Below are 20,966 nucleotides of genomic sequence, written 5' to 3'. Positions count from 1 at the left end.
GTTAATTTGTGTGTGTGTGTGTGTGTCATTTTGGTTGGAATAGGAAAAAGAATACAAGACACAAAAAGATACTTTTAACTGTAAAAAGAACTTTTATTACATTCTTAAATCCACATATTGTATCACCATTGTGCAATAACACCGTACAGTGTTAAAACCTCTCGGGCTTTATATCCATAACATATCATAAATTATTTTTTATTAAAATCTATATTGATTCATTAATAATAATCTTAAAATAGCTTGAACATATCATAAAACAGAAGGATCATGACAAAAGAGAAACTTTTAGGGAGACATTGTTAAAAACGCTCTTTAAAAAAATAGAATTACATCTCTCCAAGACAAAAAGGACACTAAACTGATGAGAAAATAAACAGTACATAGAAGGATAAAAATTAAGAAACAAAAGATCACAACAAAACCAACACAAGATTCAGAGATTATAATCCATCTTTTAAATTTATTTAACTAAACTTACTTTTTTAATATCCTATTTTAATCTATGACTCAAACTCCATAAAGTTTTGAAATAATGATATTAGACAGGGGTAAAATCTTTGATACTTCTGAAATCAAACATTCACAAGAACATGAACTGTACACAGTGATCAAGGTTTTAAGGTCTTCTATGTTGGTGCAAGGTGTCTTGCTAGCTAGACTAACTGCAGACACTATAGGACAGAGAGCCCAGCTATCTCCCTGAGTAACTCTAGACGGAAATGTTTGTGCAGATCTTCAGCGCTGCCCCCTGGACAGCTTTAGACCAGCAAAAACTTTAAACAAAGCTGATTCTTTCCAAATCAGCGTGTCTAACATTCGAGGACTCAACACACAAAGTATTGCACTTTGTTACAATCTCCAAAAGTCATCTGGCTGTGTCAGCTGATTGCTGACCTGTGTAGTGGTTGGCTGTTTATTTGGTACATTATACTTTCAATTAAATCATCAGTTGTGCTGCGAGGTGAACTGTGCTGGAGTGCTTGTGAAATATTATCTGTAATACATGGCAACAAAGGCCCAACATACTGAGAACAATGGGAAAGACATTATTGCACAATCCCATCATGCCACTGTCTTGCGTACCCAATAAAGGGTAATAACCCTTCATACTATGTGAGATAATATATTGTATGGCAAACAGCACCGTTCCAGCAGTGCAAACCTGGCTGACATATTAAATAGACATATACATCAAACATAAGCCATGTGATTGTCTTAAAATGAAAAAGCAATGTTTTCTTTTCTTTTTTCTCCTCTCAGATAACAGCAAAAAATAATTTTGTTTGAGGCAGAAATCCAATATTTCCCCTTACTTCGAAGAGAAAGGTTTCATCTGGACACACCCTCTTGCCCTCATGTGTCTCCAGAGACCTCACTTTACAAAGATCTGTATCTAAGTAGGTCATTCAGGACCTCAAGGTATGGACTGCTCTCGAGTGACAGAAAAGCAGTCTAGAAGGAAAAGTAGTAAAGTTAGATCCAGCAGCTAAGCATGCTTTAGTCATCATAATCATGTATATTTGAATGTTATCACTGGCCTTCAAATATTACCAATAATTGTTTTTTAAGAAACTCTCCAGCATGGATGCATAAACACTAACTCAGGGGGGTAGCTGTTGGCTCTGTCAACATTTTGCTGTGCCGTGTAGTGTTTGAAGAGGGTGAGGTAGTAAGGGAGCAGGGGGAAAGGAACAGAGGATTTAACACTCCAATCAGAACACCAAGGCCGCCTGTGGCAGCACAGCCTGCTTGACCCTGAAGCAGTGAGAGTTGGCGCAGACAGTAAATCCCCTCTAACTGATGTCTAAGGAGCTTAAACAACACCGGCACCCACCTGTCCACTCTGTATTCTTTGCCCCTCATCCAACAACATAGGTGTTAAAGTTTCAACCTTAACATTTCTGTGTATCTCTTGTTTTACTTCAAAAGTCAATTGTAATTGTTGGTTGAGAAGCTGCTGGATGGTTTGGGCAATGGCACTATTCTGTGGAGGGGGCTGAGGTGCACATAAGTACTGTTACCCAATAGGGGTCAGCTTGCCTACAAGCACCTTGGTTATGCAGCTGATTTACAGTGAGAAGGTGCATATAGCCTTTATGACTGGATTGAAATATGTTTCTTAGATGGCAGTTTAAGTGCAAACCCGTAAAATATTGTGCTAAGAGTTCATTTTGGATTCTATTATGAATATAAGTGCTAATTATCTGCTATTCCCCCCCCCTAAATACAATCTTCCAATCCCATAGTCCCAAAGTTTGGGCAGGCAGTGTCTGTTAAAGAGACCTGAGCACAAGCAAAACATTTCTCTCCCCCTAACTCAGAATGAATTCACGACTGTTCTCATCTGACATAATATATGTTTTTTTTATACTGTATACATAGGACAGGAACTTCTGAGAATACTCCTGCTTCCACTCTTTAAGTGGCATTTGTAAAGGGAGAGGGAAGAAGGACTGAGGTCACTGATTGCATTAGAAAAATAAAGAGCCCACCTACATCGGTGTGCGAGGGTGTGCCAGTAGAAAAACCGACAAAGATCAGGATAAGTGCCATATTTTGTGCACTGTGTGCAAGAGTTTGTAGGTGCATGGTGGCAGACACTCAGGGGTGTTTCCCACATGATTCACATAGTTTGAAAACCCTGTCTGTTTGAGAGTTTGATCATGGTCCCTTTACACAGTTTGTTCATTCATTACAAAACTGCAAAATATGGGCGCTACCAAAGAGACTGAATGAAACAAGAAAGTGTTACAAGACTGACAACTGAAACAGGCATCATTACTGCAAATCTCCACAACGTGGCTGAGGATTTAAAGTATGTACATTCTATAACAAGCCTAGGGCTGCGCTGAGCGGTTAAAGGAAAAAGGGTTACATTCAACAATAGCTTACAGGAACTGTGAGAACGGTGTCAAATTTATAAAAGAAAGGAATTCAACTTAATGAGAGGTTAATGTCTCCTCGTAGAAAAATATTTTTTGAGAATAAAAATTATGCAGGCTACTCGAGTAATTTCTGTTAAAAAGAGGTAACATGCACTGAGTAGCCAGCAGCAGTTCCTGTGATGTTACGTTGAAGCTGAATGAACTAGCTTGCAGGGCAGGAGGTGAGAGGAGTGTGTCCTAAAGTGTAGCGTGCAGGATTGTCATTGAGCTGCTGGTTGGTTTTGTCTCAGCTGGTTGCCACATTTCTGCCTCCACCTCCCTACACCTCAGTGTCACTATTCAAATCACACTAATTAGCTCAACAGTTTTAGCCCTCTGTGGAGTCTGGGAAGGTGATTTCACTTCCAAAAACTTCTCTGTACAGAGGAGGAAAGGTGTACGCTGTCTCGGGGTGAACCAGGCGGAAAAACTCCAGTTTGTCGATGTGAAGATTGCAGATGGACTTCATTATGGGGAGCTTGGACACCATCTAGAGGGGGGGGTGACAGAAGAGCAGGAAAAGTTTAATGAATGTAAATAATCAACACATGGCCAAAGAAAATAACCATTTTACATGTCATTAAATAAGCACAGAAATTTTCTTTTACCTTTGCTAGCTTCTCTTCAGACGCTCCATCTTTCTGTAGACAGCGCTGCAGAGCCACGTAGACTTTCTCCTGCAACTTCTGGATCTTCTGAACATCTGTAAGCCAGGGTCGGTCTGAGAGAAATTAAAGTGACAAGATGTTTCCATTAATGTTGTTAGTGGTGTCATGTTAAAACTCTAATGGTAAGTTTACACTGTTCCAAGCAGAACACAGCTGGACTGAGCATTATGTGTCTTATCATCAAACATTAGCATTTCAAACTAGTCACTGGCTTCATAAGTGGGCGGAAGTATTTTCATAACTTGTTCTGGTTCGAGATTTACTATCCTTCTTTGTGCTATTTTAAAAAAGGCTGCCAATTAACCGGTCCTTGGTTGTGTAAGCTCATTTTCATACTCTACTGCAATAAAACGCAATCAATGCCCGGGTGCAAAGCAGCAACTGTGCTTTGTGACTATCAGTTGAGTAAATAATGCAAACAGTACTTCTATTGCACTACAATATGCAAAAGCAGGGGTATGATCCACTACTAGGTTTTACATTGGTACCAAGGCGTTATCATGACCCAGGCGTACCATCACTATTCTGTCAAAATGGGTGCAGCAATGCTGATATGGGTGTGTTATAATTTTGCTACTGGCAACATGCAAATCTGAAGTGCAGTAACATCAGAATACATGTCCTCTGTTTTGTAAAATCTGAAGTGAATTTTAAAGAACAAAATATAGACTATCGTTATTCTCTAAAACTGTCCTCTTTAAGTATTCAGTATAGATGGATACAAATGAATGGATTATAAAATGTGAATAATGTAGCACAGTTCAACAGGTTAAAATTATGAAACAAAAAAGTTTCCTAAATCTCTGTTTGGAGAAAGATTATCTCACCTGGTGAGAGCAGCACTGCAGCACTGAAGAGAGCCATCTCCTCCTCTGACATCTGTATACGGCTTAGGCTTTTGGCTAGATCGAAAACTGCATTCACAAGGTCGTCACAGCCTGGGTGGAGAGAGAAAAATAACAATAAATGGATGACTGTGATGATCTCAATACAGAAGAAAACAAGAAAAATAGACCTAGAAATCCCTTGATCTTTCTTTATCAGGTTTCGTGAAAGAGAGAGATTGGAATGATTGACTCACCGAGAGCTTTGAACAGCTGAGCGATAGCAAACTTCCCATCAAAGAGCAAAGTGTTGTTGATGGGGTTATAGGCCCGACACATACGGATCAGAAGGACATCCATGCAGCCTGAAGACACACAAGAATAAAAAAACACATTGAAAAAGTGTAACGTAAATATCCAAAAACATTATGGTCAAATGTTTTATCTCTGATACGAAAATAATGGACTGTGATCCAGGCAGACAGTACACATTATTATATCTTACTGTTAAAAGAAAATATTTGCATATGTATCTGCGCAGCTTTCTTTTGAAGGTGCTATTGTATTTTTAAGGGTGATGGTGTGTTGTTCTGGTTTTGATTGTGTTACGTTAACAGGGATGGCACTTGTAAGAATGTGTTACTGTTTTATGTTGTCTTCTTAGCCTACCACCACAAACATGTAACCTTCCCGAATGTTGATTGTTTGGCATACTTTAGATATTAGGTAAGGGTGTGGACATTTCTCAAACCTTATTCACATTTAATTAGTCTAATTAAATGCTTCGTGTCAAACATTTGTGAACATGCCCTTTAACTGAGGAAGAAAAAACACCTTGGGTGCCATTCAAAGCCATAAATCTACTTTTTCACTTTCGGTTTTGGTTGTCACTGACAAACCATACATCATTTTCAAATATATGAAGATGCAGATCACACTTAGGCTTCTGCTATCTATAAGTTCTGACACTTTACAGTATGTTGACCACATAACGTAGCCCTGAGGGAACAGTGTTGTAAAATCAGGCCAGCCTTTCTATAGAAGCAGAACAACTGTGCGGTTTTTCAGGTCATATGATTTTTCTGTGGAGTCAGCAACCATATGAGGGTCATATACTGTTCATATGACAACAATTATCTTTGTCACACATGAACGTTCGCTAAGTAATAAGTAAGTAATAAACATCACACAGCAGTTGCTTTGCTGGAGGCACATCTGTTGTAAAAAAAACCAAAAAAAAACTCCTGACCTGTTACGTGGCATAACACAGTGCGAACAACTGATTTAGGATTGCAGTGTGTGTGTGTGTGTACCCGTGTCATGTACTGACCTGCTTTGAGGAGGATAATCTGATCGTTTTGACAGAGATCCATGAAGCCAGAGATGCGCTTGGCAAACTCTACCACATACTGGATTGCGTTGGTGATGTGAATGGCACATTGTTGCCACATCACCTCAGCTGACTGTGAGAAAAAAACAACAGACAAGGAGGCTTTGATGAGAATTGCAACATTTGACACTTGGTTGTGTGATTTCAATGAAAGATTTCCTGTTTGTATTAAAAAACCCTGGTGTGAAAATCAATTCTCCCATGATGAACTTTTAGATCCCTCCAAAATCAACACAATAAAGAAGGTCTTAAATAAAAGTATTTTTTAACAGTCAAAAATATCACTTTGTTGTGGAAAAGTAAAAAAAACAGTCTATTCCTTCAGTGTGTAGTTAATCACTGTACAATTATTTTTTTGCTTTTTGGATTGTATCATTGCATCAATATCAATTTCAACCTGTTTCAAAAACTAAAAACTAAAAGGGTTAAGCTAAAAACTCCTCACAGGAGCTTTAACGATAAGAAACAGAAACCTGTATTTGTTTAAGGCAAGTTTTTCTCTCTTAAGAGTTTACCTATTGATTATGGAACCAGGCAAACATTTCTTTTGAACCGTGTAAAGCAGAATGTCCTTGGGTGAGGTGTCAAATCAAAGTGATATGAAAGAAACTTTCTTCCTGTGTGACTTCCTGAGTTAACTGTTCATAGTTTTAAGCTGTACAGAGTAGTATACAAGGCAGTTTATTTGCGTTACACTTGTTTCACATGTACCTTGGTCTGGTGTGAGCGTGTCTCTTCTGGGCTATACAAGGTCCATGCCATTCTCTTCAGCTCCTCTGTGCTGTACTGGCTCGTCTCAATATGGGACTTCACCACGTTCTGGGTTATGCGCTCTGGAAAAAGGGAAAGATTGATTGAGTTTTTCTCCTTCTTTACAGGTTGCACACTGGCTTGTGATATTTTAGAGAAAGACTTGTGATCTATACCTATTTCAAGCAGTGAGCAGCCTTCAGGCAGTGGGTTGAAGATAGCATGAGAGAAGAGTCCAGAGTCATGCAACAACTGGTATTCATGCTTGATGCTGTGGCTGCCATCTACAAAGTCCAAGTTGGTCTGTTCTGGTGAACTCTGAGAGGATGAGCCGCTGCCTGCGCTGCCACCCAGCATGTCCAGGCTGCAGTACTCTCCTCCAGCGTCCTCTGGGGTCAGCGGAAGGTCGAAAAGGAGTCCTTCTGGCAGCGTGGTGATGTCATCGAGATCACTGAGCGCTGTGCTGGAGCCTCTTCTGTAGGTGCGGCCGAGGTCGACCATGTCACTGTTGTCCTTCTGGGTACCGGCCCCCGCGCACTCCAGGGACTGTTGGTGCTTCTGGACTTCTGCGTACAAGCTGTCACGCTGCTTTTTGGACATTCGGCCAAACTTGACCGCTGCAACAGGAGAATTAAGACAAAAATTAAACATTAAAGAAGGTATAGTCTCGGCCAAGCAAGGATTAAATTACCTATTCAATGTGATAAGAAAAAAATGGGAGGTGGAAACTTGGAGTTAATTAAACATAGATTGAGTGGCTGAACTCACCATCACGGCTCATGCCCAGAGCGAGACACTTCTGCAGCCTGCAGTGTTGACAGCGGTTGCGGTTGGTCCGGTCAATAAGACAGTTCCTTTGTCGTGAGCAGGAGTACATAGCGTTATTCTGCTGGCTGCGGCGAAAGAAACCCTGCAGAGACAGAGGCAAACACACAATGTGAGTCGCTGTTCCAAAATATGACCATTTACATGTTTGTAGGTAAACATCACAAAGACCTTTCACTAAACATTTGTGAGGGAAATGGAAGGTAGCTCACCTTGCACCCTTCACAGGTGATGACACCATAATGAATCCCTGATGATTTGTCCCCACAGATTTTACAGGGAATAACTTCTATTTGAGCTGCAACGAGAGATAAAAGAAGAAAGATGAGTTAAATAGAAGAAAAGCTGCATTAGATGTAAATGTAAGTGCATGTAGTTAGAAACCTGGGAGATTGTCTTTATTTCTGACATTGAGACTGATGACTTTGAGGCTTTAACCATTTCATCTGTTACACAATTTCCATCTGCATAAGCATATATAGAAAACCCAGCCCTCAGCTATGTAACATGCAAACATACATCTGGCAACAATCCAGTAGGATTGCAAATACAGGCTTCTAGGAACTTTTGACATTTGCTTTTAAGGCTCACTGCAAATATTGTCAATAACACACCTTTGTGATATCAAATTAAGTGGGTAGTCTAAAACAGATCAAAACAGTCCCTGCCATGCATGCAACATTTCCTGCTTAAGCTGAAAGTCACTCACAAGAAATTAAGGTTTCCATGACATTGCAATCTGTTATCTGTTCACACCAAGGTTTGAAACGTAACTTATCATGCTGAAGATGTGATAACTCTTTAGGATTGAGAAGACACAACAAAGTGTCAAAAACACAGTGGATCCTGTGAGTGACACAGCGAACTGTATACACCTTGTTTTCATTGTGGAAGCCTGAGCCGTCTTACCCAGGAACAGTCTGTTCTTTTCATTATGTTGTTTATCTAAGTAGCTGGGCCTCCTCAAGCCCAGAATAGCAGGTCAATTGCATTAGCTGAGGCCCGGGGTTATAAAGTTTCACTTCTCTAACTCTCTCTGCCTCTCCTTCTCCAGGATGAACAAAATGTCAGCAGGCATTCAAAGGCATACTGTTGTGCTTGTTTTCCATGAAACGGCTGCCTGTTACTGTGTCGATTGTGTGCAAGATTTGATTTGGCTCAGGCTGCAGGGTGCGCCAAACATTCCCTAAACCACTTTTGTTAAGTCATACAGGGTGTTATTAGGTAACCTGCGCACCGCAGCGATGGCTTCAACTGGCAATCAAGGCCCTTCAGAAAACTGCTCTTTTGCAAAGGCTCTTTTAGAAAGCACTTACAACTAACCAATCACATGAGTCACTCTGTGGGGGGACTGACATGCGTCACACACCGAGGCAAAGCAAAGTGGGCAGTGTCTGACATTTCCCTTAAAGTACTTCATCACCTTCCTTCTACAAAGACTGTCTGTGCAGAGCAGGTGACACGTTGAGTGTTTTAGTTTTGGGAGAATTCCTGCTGGCCAACGCAACACAACTGAGGGATATAAATAAATAAAGGGCAGTGGAAAAAAAAATCCCTTTCTCCATTGCTCCCTTTATCGCTCCCCCTCCAGAGCCTCCACCCCGCCCGTCGGCTTGTTATATAACCGCCGTCTGGCCGCATTCCATGAACACACTCATTCAAAGGTGGTTGTCTAGGCAACAGTGTGACGATCCTCCCTCACTCCCTTGCGCTCCCATTGGCCGCTGAGTGGGCGGCTTTGTCTCTGACTTGCTGCCTCACCTGCCAGTCAGCTGAGCAGCACAGTCAGGCCAAGAGAGCAAGAGCTGCTCCACTGACACAGTTTCCCATTCAGCAAAGGGGTGGCGCTTGAGGTGCCAGTCACACAAGGAAGGAACTAAACCTATAGTCCCTTGCCTGTTTTTTGTTTGTTTTGTTTTTTAAGGTGGAACCAAATTTGGCTTAATCAAAGGGAAGGTGGAACCCTTCTTTTTGTTTTGGAAGGGAAACAATGTATGGTTTGATTACTGTAAGATGGAGTCGAAACTGGCAGGGCCAAACGGCTCCACTGGAGATTTTACAACTTGTGCAACATCTGGAAACCCTTTCAGAAACATTCAGTACTGTAAACTGCAGCAGAGGGAACAGACGTGGCTAATAGTAGCCTAGTGCTCAACTTGTTGTAGCATGTCAAGTATTTGAGTGAAATTTCAGCTGCATATGTGCTTCACCATAACTCTATTTATACTCGGCTGCAATGTGCTGCCCAGAGATTCCTTTGGCTCTTCTTATCTACTGAGTAATAAATGTTGCACAATATTTATTTGCACAGAAGTCTACACTTCTATGCTCGAGTGAGTATTATCAGAGTGGTCTCAGATAGAAAAAAAAATCTATTCAGTTTTGGTATGTTGTTTTGCTGCTGGGCCTCACCAACAGCATCTTAAATCACATGGACAGGAGAAAGTACACCTGTATTTACAGCTTTCCAGTGAGTCTCTTTTCTAAGTAAAATGCCCTAACAGAAACACACAAAAAAAACAATGACAACATAATTAGACTGCTATCATAACTATTATTATATAACTCAGCTAGGCTAGGTGAATACTAGCTTTGAAGCAGACATGGAGCTTAAACGTCTACAAAAAGACTGAAAAAAGTGGTACCTCTAAAGGAACTGTTGAAATATATTATCATAAGAAGTATTACAATATTTTTTTCTAACTTGTGTGATAACTTCAAGTCCTCTGTGTGTCACTCAGTCAGTGTGTCAGTCCCTGGTGGTCAGCACTTTTCCCAGCGCCACAGTAAATCCTCATCAAGGGGGACTTTGCCCTCTCGTCCCAGCTAATCAAACACAGTCCAAGGTCCTATTTACCCTGCACTTTACTTTTACCTCACATACTGTATACTTAACCTACATATAAAGGGGCTTCTACCTTACGGTGGAGTTAACAACTGAAAGGCTTAACACAGTCAGGGTTGGCCATTAATTTGATAAATATCCAGATTTGTCCTGTCATTCTTTCTCTTCATCTACAGCACTTAGACATCTTCTTTCTCTACACCTCTCCTCTATGTGAACAGCACAGACTGCTTTTTTTTCTCTCTTCTTCGCCCCCAACCTAGAATACACAGATGGTGTAATATGGTCTGACACTCACCTCATGCTCTTTAAAAATGCAATGCAAGTGTAGGCAATTACTCAGCAGATGCAATGTTAGTGCAATGTGAGGTAAGAGGCCTCCATCATGCATCGCAATCAACTGGAGCTATAGCTGAAGTGCATTTTGAGTGGTAGAGTGTATTATTTAGAAATGTGAGAAATCGGAGTGAGACATTTTTCAGTTAATGGAAGAAGGGATAACAAGTACAACCTATAATTGGAAACACACAATGTAATGATGTAAAGCTGCAAAAAGACACACATGGATACATAAATTGTAAATATTTTCTAATTTTTGAGATATTCCCTCTCCTTATTGCTGAAACTCTACATTTTTAATTGCTCTGAGTTACAATTAACTTAATGTAGTATATGCACATGTTGGAACAACACTTTCCTGCTAGTGTGGAGGAAAACAAATGTATATTCTTCCTATTTTCACTAAAAAAGTGTAAGTAGGAAAGCTTTAGCTAATAAAATCTTAATTATTTTAATAAAATGATGGATCTTTAACCACAAACTATTTGGAAACGCCGCTTTGTCTGTATTTGCACGCAGAACAACAGTGCTATTACACCGCTTCCAAGAAACCAGGATTCACACCCGGTGCCTCAGTAATCTCTCACCATTGATTAGAGGAGATGAAGTGCTTTTACTTCATCATGCTGTGTATGCAGCACTCAGCCAGAACCCAAGTGGGCCTCTGCAGCACAAGCAAATCCAGACTTAGGAATTCAGTTCACAGCAAAACAGTCATTTCGAATGCTCCTCCAGACCACAGGAACAAATTTTGGAGTATGCCGCAGCAATCACAGTAACCTTGAATTAAAATCTCGTTCAGTCCATGTATTTAGTTGTGCATACTTTGGCAACAGATACAAGCCTATCAAAAAGGACTTAGCCTTTAGATACAAAGCCTAAAGAGAGATATGATTTTTATGTTGTCATTGTGAAGTACTCAAGGGACCCAAAAGGGCACAGATCCATGCTGACAATTTGACATTCATCTTTTGTATTAACACACAGGCAAGGAAGAGTTGACGCTGTAGATAAGAGGAATGGAATCTTAGCGTGCAGTTGTCAGAGAGAAAGGGCACCTTGACACATACTGTAGCTCGCTGTGAACTTCCCAGAGGCTGCAAAATCCTCAGATAGAGTCTGAGCACAGCATTGGCCTTGGGAAGCAAAGAGAGCAGCCTTCCCTCTTTACTGCTGCTGTACCTTTGATCCCAGACTAACCGAGCTCCAGCAGTCTTATGAGGCCTCAGCTCTGCACACTGAGGAATAAAATCTAAGGGTGTTTTAATAAAGTTTGTTTATTAGATCATGTTGCATCTCACCTGTCTAACCTGTTTGTGAAACAGGTGACGAGAATAACTCTGATGAAAAAGTGCAACAGGTTTGGCACTTGTTATGTATTAAGATGACTCAGGATGATTACAAATTCAGTGGGGAATTTACACTCTGGTTTTCAAATGTGTATTTCCTATAAAAGGTGTTGTCTGAAATCTGTCCATGACATTTTAAATGATTTGCGTGTTGCTGTTTTTCTTCCTTGAGAAAAACGTACAGATAAGTCGTGTTTATCTGGCATGAAACACACTTGTTCTGATGTAAGTAACCTTAGCTGGCAGAGGAAACTGAGCTTAACTGAACCCTGCTGTGTTTCATGGTTACGTGTTGGCTTACTGTGCCCATATCCTGCTTGTCACAGCGGTGCATGGCTCTGACAACAAAACAACAAAACAACAAAAACACATTTTCTGCTGTTCAGACTTGGAAAAAACAACAACATACAAAAAATCTAAATATGTTCATGACTGCTTTGTGGGAAAAAAATAAGATGAATAAAAGTGTGATAAAATACACTTACACTTAGCATAGTGCTTTAAAATCATCTGGCAGGGCTGATCATATCTACAGGCGCATTCTGCCCTTCCAACTGATTTAAATTATCAACAATGTCTCATCAGTAATGACGACAAACCATGCCCTCCCACCCCCAGGCAAGCGCGCACACACACACGCACACAAGTGCTGTAATCCTCAATGACAGAACTAGGTCAATGGAGCACCTCATCTCGCTCTCTCTCTCCCTGCCATACTGCTGACGGTGAAAACAAAAACATACTGACTGCACATTAACTACCTGTCAAATTAAAACACCTCAAACGAATCATCAGTGCCTGTAATCACATAAAAACAGCATGCGCAATGACGCACAACTCAACATGTGTCATCCGTAAAGGTGGTTGAATCACATATAAGTGATACTTGAGTGTACATATCCTATAACATGTTGAAAATGAAGACAAATCTGAGAAAATGAGGATTTAATTCAACGTAAACAATCGCTGCAAGTAGATGTTGGCGCGGGTTGACAGGCTCTGAATCACTCCGCTCACTCCCTCTCCCTCCCCCCTCTACTCTCTTACATAACCAGAGTCGCTCAGCAGTGGAATAAAGTATCACAGCCCCAATGCATTCCTCTTTCCACAGGCAAAAATAAAACAGTGTGCTAAATAATTACAGTTTATACGCCTTCAGAAATACTGAACACACTTGTGCATGTAACTTGCCTTTTGTGCAAATATAAATTAGGCAGTTTCTTTTAAAATATACTTAATGCTCATTCAAATAATGTAAAAAACGTTTTAGAGTCTTGAGGTAACACTATATACAGATACAAAGCATAATATTTAGAAAAAGGTTTGTATTTTCTCCATAGTCCAGTGTGGCGTTTGTTCATGCGCGCTCCTGCAGACTACGCACTTCGGACTCAGCCTGAAAGCAGTGCTCTCGCGAAGCTGTGCGCAACTCTAAAGTTATTTACAAACCACAGTAGATCAGAAATTCGAACAAATGAAACAACTTCATACAAAACTCACCTCTCATGTTGGCGGTGGTGTCTTCACAACTCTTCAAGTCATTCAACTCCAGTTGGAAATGAAGCAAAGAAACACTGAAAGCGACGCGCACGTATTCGCTCCGAAAAGGAGCAGCTGTGAATTGTCACAACAGCAAATCCTCATACGGATATTCTGCTTAAACTTAGATAAAAGCAATGCTAGGTTTTTAGTAAGCTTCTGTCAGTCGGCTCTGCGCAGTCTCAAAGGTCTTGTGGTGACAACACACTTGTGAGATAATAAAGAAGCAGCTCCTCGTCCTGTAGCTCTTCCCTGCTCTGACTGCGGCTCGCTGTAACCCAGTTTCGGCGCGTGGACTACACATGATCCTCACCCCGCGGTCCGCCCGCCTCGTGTCCCGTGAGCTGACGCGCGCGCGCCACCCTCCGCGCGCTTTAAGGAGGACTCGCGTGCGTGGGAAAGTGTGGCAGTGTGTCAGTTCAGACTGTCAGGCAAACGGCGTGGGAACTATGCAATAACAAGACCCGAGTTTTATGTAATTGTACTTCTTTTGGGGAGAGTAATGAGCGGCTGTGTTTGATTTTCCCCGACTGCTCCTCCGTGAAACGTAGACGTCTGAAGTCAGATTTAGTCATCAAAAAGCATTCGAAGATTCCCAATGAAAGCCCTTACTGGACATTTTAAAAAAGTATACAAGATGAAGAAGTAAAATGAAGATTGAGCTTTCAGACTTCAGATATTTCTCACTTTACATAATGACATTTAGAAGAAACAGAAAGCTCACAGCTTAAGTTTTCCTTTATTTTTTGTTACGCTCTGGTGAGTTATACTGGCAAAATACAGATCAAATAAAAGGCGACTATTAAACTTAATTATAATGCATCTTAACATGTTATTTGGCGTAGCCTTAAGCCAGATATTGCGTTTTTTCAGGGCTCTGAAATGTATGTCAACAAGTGGCCACATACAAAGCATGTAGTCCTACCTACTGTGTAACATATTATTATGACATGAGAGTTACATAAGTCATTGCAACTATAGAGTAGGATATATGGCCTTCCATGTTTATTCCATGAAAGAATAACACTGTTTCCCTTCTAGTATTTACACACTTCATCCAATACATATTAATTATTTTTAAAATGTTTTATTTATTTTATTCAATTTTATTTTCTGACAGCGTTTTATGTTCTGTGTGTTTTAACTCATTTTACCTCACTGTGCAGCACTTTACCAAACTTGATTGTTTTTTTTTAAATGTGCTATATAAATAAAGTGGATTGGATTGGATTGGATATATATCATAGATTTCCTTCATTTGTGAATAGTTGTTTTCATTATAACTTCTGTATATTCAGTCTTATTTAAATAGTCATGTCCATGCACAGAGAAGCAACCATGTCCTCTCCCTCAGCAGAACTCTTCACATATCACTAGATTTACAAACTCTTAATCTCTGCAGAGGAATTAAATGTGAACACTTAGTGTTCTGCGTTTTGTTTACCATATCCTGAAATCTTATAATCCAAGTCGCATCCAGAATTCTTTTTAAGCTCTTCAACCAAATAAAGAATGTTGAGAAACTAAATTAACAACAACTTTATAATAATGCTTAGAAAAATTCAGACCTTTCTAGATACTATACTTTATATTGTGTTTATGTATGTATGTAAGTATTTATGTATGTACTGTATGTATTAAAAGATTGATGGATGGATGAATATGCATGTACTTAACGTAATGTATCTCTGTATTTATTTCTTTATGTTTCGTTGCTGTAAAGCTTTTTTATTCTATCTTTAGTTAACTACATTGCAATCCTGTTGCTTTGAATTGTTGCCCTTTGAAAGACAAAGTGAGCATGCAGGCAACAGCCTCTGTCACAGAAACCAAAAGCATTAATGACAGTGCAGATGAAAATAATTGATTTGCAAGCGTGGTTGAGATGACGAATGTATCACGTAACTTAAGCACAGTTATGAAATGAGGAGAAGAGAGAGATTATGGAAAGTAGGTTAGTGGAGCAACACAGAGCATTCACACCCCTCCCTCTCTTGTCTCTCTGGTGTGCATGCGTGGTGAGTCTCCTCCGGTCTTTCACTCATTTTCCGCTTCCAGCGTGTTTTTCTGGAATCACGACAAAATCAAAGCTTGCACTCTTACACAACTTTTACAGTAGCAAGAATTCTGTTTCTACATCTCTCTATTGTTGCTACATGCTAACATTTCTTCATACAGTCTTTCATCTACACATTTCTATGGATCCTGCCTTGCCCAGCAATCAAACAAAAATATGTATGACTAAATGAATGTGAAATAACATTGTACTGCTTTTCTTTGGATGCACAGTCTATAAATACAATGTTGGGAAAAGTGCTGCAAGTGCATTGCTTTATTTAATTCTCTGGCTGTAAACTTCCACTTCCTTCTATTTATGTGGGTTTTGTCAGTCTGATGGTTTCCTTCCTGATCCTCATCTGCCATGTTTCTCGGGTTATATTATTTCCCTCAGCCTGTCCCTCTGCCGCCACGAAGCAGCCACACATCCATCCGGTGTTTGCCTGCAACGTCACTGACCTCCTGACCCTGAATCTTATGTAACCATGGCAATACCCAAATTAGAACATGGAGCATGGAAAGAGGGCGGGGTTAAAGCTTCACATTGAGGCACGTAGCATTGAACCAGCTTTCCAGATTAAGGCAGATGAAGTGAGCGCGCCTGTTGCTAAGTAAGCACAGTGTGTGTGTATGTGTGGCCAGAGATAGAAACCGAAGATTAAACCAAACACCTCCCCCTTTGAAACAGAGGCGGCGGTGTTGATAATCACACTTTCCTGAGTGTTTTCTGCATGTTCAATCTACAGTCTATGATTGCAATGACAATTTAATATCTCAAACTGGCCTCTTCCCCATGGAGCATAAAGCCCAGTATACTGAGAGGATTATTTTGGGATCCAGGCTCTGCCTTCCATAATCCTCTGTCCTCTCCTCTCCCTCATCCCGCTAAATCCCCTCCCTTCTCCCCTTTCAAATTCCCACTAATCTCTTGCACTCGGACTCTCTGCTTGTCTGTAATCTGGTTTGTACCCATCTTTCACCTGCACCAAGTTCACATCAATAGGTCAGTGTGCCAAACTACAAGGGGCTACTTCCTTTTTCTCTTCTCACACTTGGTCATAATAATTTGCTGCTCCTCCACAGCCTGAAGGATATCCCAGAAAAATGTCTGGCTAAAATCTGAATGGGATGAATGAAGGTTTGTCGAAGAATATTTATTCCCCACCTTTTAAACAACTAATTGACTTGACTAATTTATAATCCTTCCACAATGTCTTTCTAGCAGCTCTCCTGAAACTTTTAACCGTACCATATGTCCTCCAAAGTTGCCCACATTTCATATAATTGTGCTTGGGAAAAACACTTTTTAATCTAAATTGAATTTCATGACTTGACATGTGTTTTTTCTTCAATACACATGCATGTTCTACAGTTTTCTACTGTGTGATTTGGCAGAAATCTCCAGAGTAAGTTAGTAAGTGGACAGAGATTTTTCTTTTCTAAGATTAAGTAAGAACTGTCAGGCTGTTTGGTGCTTTATTTAGAAAGTACGCACAACCCCAATTACTGCTGATACTGTTTGTGTTGCAAGCTGGGAGATCTCCAATTACATGATTTGTAAGCTGAGTTAATGTCTAATTCATTTAGCTACAGGCCAGTTAAGGACTTGACTTTGTCTTCTACTGTCATTCATTCATTCATTCATTCATTCATTTAACTACTGACGACAAAAACATACAGACATATTAGATAGATAATTGTGACTAGTCTGATCTGAATAAGACTGAATAAAAAAATTGTCAGAAGGGAGGTTTGATTTGTCTAGTAGAGCAAATCAATTACTAGATGGCAGATTTTTCTGACACATCTGAAAGTCTACATTGCCATCAAAGTGCCTGAAAGATACAATTTTTCATATTGAGCGCATATCTGTCCCTGAACGCTGTTTTGAAGCCAATCGACGGCAGCAGCCATATTGGTAATGAGGAACTCAACCAGGCATAGTGTGACGTAAAGGGGTGGAGTTTGAGCCTCCTAGCCAACAGCTATGTGTTCCTGTCCAGGAGTCAAGTCAGTCATGTCCTTATTTGGGCAAAAAATTATAATCTTAATATCTTCTGAACCATTGCGTTAGAAAAAAAAAAATCACCCTCCGTACAGTGTGTGCCGATAAAGAAATGAGCTATCTAGACTACACTCGTCTTTTCAACCAGGCTGTAAACATGTTTATTAATGCTGCAAAGATCATCTTTTTTGAATTGGTGTTTATGTGGTTTCCGGTGTTTCCGCAGCCAGCCCCAAGCGGATGCTCGATGAATTGCAGTTTATAACACTTCCACATGGGCTTCATAGTTCGAGACCGGAGTTTGCTGCTTGGGTGCACCCCTGAATTCTGCCAAGCAGAGGATGCTTTTATTAAACACATGACAATAAACACTAGTCCCAATGTAAAACTAATAATAAAAATATTTGCAAACATTTCTCACAAAGTTAACATAACAAAGTAAAGGCAAATAATTGCATTTCATAACAAATGATGGCAAATAATGACAATAGATAGCAAGTGGAATCATTACCACTAATGCGTTTGCATAGTTTATTATCTTGTGCATACAGGATAATATACTTGTGCACAAGATAATCATTTTGTAAGATAGAAGTGTTCAACTTATGGGACTTCAGCAGCTGTAATGTTTAACATTGCTGCATTAAGCACTGCAAATTGAATCTACTACTTCATTAGTATTCTGCTGCTTACTTAGACGCTCACCACCTTGTTTGTAGCAAGGTGAACTTGATGTCACATGGGAAGCATGAGCTAATGAGCTAAACAAAGAATTAAGAAACAAACTGGAGTGCCCTTTAGTTCACTTTTGACTCGGTATTCGTCCTCCCTCAGCAGCTGTTGATACCAGAGATGCCTGAATGGCCCTCAGGTGCATGTTAGCTTCACATCCTGTCGTTGGAAGTCATGCTGTTTATTTGGTCTTGACGAGCAATAATTAAACGATCGGAATCCAATTAAAGTTGACATTTACCATGGTGAATCTGTCGGCGCTGCTTCCTCATGCAGTGTGTGTCTTGTTGTCTGTCGATAGCGCTCTGCATCCATCTAGATAATATGGCATCTGACAGCCATCACAGGAAGAAGCGACCAGAGGCATTTGCAGAACTGTGACTGTGGGTTTGATAAAAGGATAAAAGAATAAACATCAATTTAGTCAGCCTTATAGATAATACTGAGAATAGAACAGATTATGGCAGAGATTATGTCTGTGAGATAAAAAGTGAGTCTTAGAGAAATATTGAATAAGAATGGACGTGGACCAGGGAACCCACTGGGAACAGATGGATTTATTTTCTCTGAATAATGTCTCTGATCCAGGCTTAGATGAGATCATGTGTTCAGTGTGGTACAGAAGTAAAACTACTGCTAAATCAAACAATCTACTTTAGAACTCTTGGAACAATCGTATCTATTTTTGTCCAACTACAATATCACTCTAAATATAAAGAAGTGTTAATCCCTTCATTCCCACAGTCAGCTTTGACCAACCAGTCATCTGTAAAGATCCAAAGGCATTTGTGTGTCCTCTTTCTGCAAGGCCTGGAAGTTCATTACCTCATATCTCATTCCTGCCATCTGCTGTTATTTTTCCCTCCCTTCTTTTCATAGTTAATTAAGTGCTAATCTTGTCCTCATTTCTATGGTTACAATGCATGTTATTAAACTGATATCATCAGTCTGCACTCCTGTCGATGAATGATGAAATACGTTTACTAAAGACAGAGACTGCTCCAGCACATGACTGTACATGTCTGCACATGCCACTACGTCCTAGGCCAACACATACATTGGCATAGCATGACCTTTGATTGGGGTCAATAAATTGACAACAAAGAGATGGACTTGGAATACAAGGAGACCACGCGATGGATAACAAAGTGGTTCATTACAAAGCGGTGTGAAAAAACAACTACTAAAAGATAAATGACAACAAAGAGGCCCAGAATAACTAAAAAGGGAGACAATAGGATGAAAATAGATTAAGAAAAATAACTACATGTGAAGTAGCTTAGTTGTTTGTGTTTCTCTCAGTCTAAGTTGTTCATTGGATAGGTTGGGGCAGTTTATATTGAACGATACAAATTCAATTTTTTTTTCCTAAAAATATATTTTTACACATTGATCTGGCATTCATAAACACAAAAAAATTAAAATTAAAAATCTTTACACAAGCCTTCTTGATAACTCATCCTACCATTTTGTAATATTTTTCTTTTGAATAGCTTTGTGGAACATAGAGCTGATAATTAATGAACGTAATATCCGTGACGTCACCCATCTGTTTCTGAAGTGCTGTTTTGAAGCCAATTGTCGGCGGGAGCCATATTGGGAATGCTGAACACGACCTAATGTCTGTCGAGTAGGAGTGACGTAAAGAGGCAGGCTTTGAGACTCCTCGCCAACAGCTACAGTGTTCCTGCCTGTCAGTCAAAGCAGTCATGTCCTTAAACAGGCCAAACTCGCAATCTTAATATCTTCTGAACTGTTGCGTTAGAAAAAATTACGGCTGGTCTGAGGGAATTAGCTCTTCAGACCTAAGCCGTTTTTTGAACCAGGCTGTAAACATGTTTATTTATGCTGCAAAGTTTGTCTTTTTTGAATAGGTGTGTATGTGGTTTCTGGTGTTTCTGCAGCCAGCTTCAAGCAGATGCTTGAGAAATATATATATATATATATATATATATATGTACACATATATATATATACAGGGATATAACCCTGATAGTCCAGTAGGGGTGGGAATTGATAAGATTTTATCAATGTCAATGCCATTGTTGATTCTGCTTATCAATCCAATTCCTTATCAATTCTCCTAACGATTCCTGAGTATTTTTTTGAGGGGGAAAAAAGTAGTTCTACACAGTCTTCTGCACCAAAAGGAACCATTTTATTTTTTCCAAAATTATGTCTGCACAAGACTGAACATGAACATATTCAACTTGAACATATCCAACAATAGGTTGACCTCATTCTCAGCCGCTGAGTCTGGACGTGGCCTCTCGGGCCTGGATGAAAAGACTTTGAATTTGGAGGGGAAAAACGCTTTTCCTCCAGGGGTCATCGCGGAGGTATTTTACCAGCTCTCGGTGCCTCATTTTCGGCAGCATGAGTCTGAACGTGGCCCCTCGAGCCTGAGGGAAAGCGCCTCGGCTCCGAAAGGGAAAAAGTAGGCGGGGGTTCGCCTCCCCCACACGAATATGTTCACATGGAACCCTTCTCCACTTCGGCCCAACGCGAACCCCAAGCTTTGAGGCCGAGTTGACAAATGCTTCAGCATACTTGAGGTATTTGGACCTAGGAGTTCTGCGTCGCAGAGTGTGTGACGTAATGCAATGTACCGCAACGTGACGTGGCGTGATGTCATGCTGGGAAATTAATCGTTAAGAAGAATCGACAACATTTGAGGTGTACAATTCCGATGAAATTGATCAATTGGAACCGGTT

At 40.2% G+C, this 20,966-nt stretch overlaps 1 protein-coding gene across 1 annotated transcript; it reads right to left on the bottom strand.

The window, feature by feature from the left end:
- Positions 1-69: 69 nt before the first annotated feature.
- Positions 70-13,912, bottom strand: rorca (RAR-related orphan receptor C a). Its single transcript, XM_034710884.1, has 10 exons — positions 13,418-13,912; positions 7,597-7,682; positions 7,328-7,469; positions 6,736-7,176; positions 6,521-6,642; positions 5,750-5,882; positions 4,677-4,784; positions 4,423-4,533; positions 3,536-3,648; positions 70-3,417 (listed from the first exon to the last, which is right to left on the bottom strand). Exons 1-10 carry the CDS (start codon positions 13,422-13,424, stop codon positions 3,256-3,258), a joined length of 1,425 nt encoding a protein of 474 aa, XP_034566775.1. The 5' UTR covers positions 13,425-13,912; the 3' UTR covers positions 70-3,255.
- Positions 13,913-20,966: the final 7,054 nt, after the last annotated feature.

This window comes from Notolabrus celidotus, chromosome 2, assembly GCF_009762535.1.
Source record: "Notolabrus celidotus isolate fNotCel1 chromosome 2, fNotCel1.pri, whole genome shotgun sequence".
Lineage (NCBI taxonomy): Eukaryota > Metazoa > Chordata > Actinopteri > Labriformes > Labridae > Notolabrus > Notolabrus celidotus.
This window is presented reverse-complemented; position numbering and strand designations above follow the sequence as displayed.

Coding starts and splice junctions, on each gene's coding strand:
- rorca (XM_034710884.1), bottom strand. Junction 7,177..7,327: donor TCTGGGCATGAGCCGTGATG/GTGAGTTCAGCC, acceptor CTCCTGTTGCAG/CGGTCAAGTTTGGCCGAATG. Junction 4,534..4,676: donor TCAGCTGTTCAAAGCTCTCG/GTGAGTCAATCA, acceptor CTCTCCACCCAG/GCTGTGACGACCTTGTGAAT.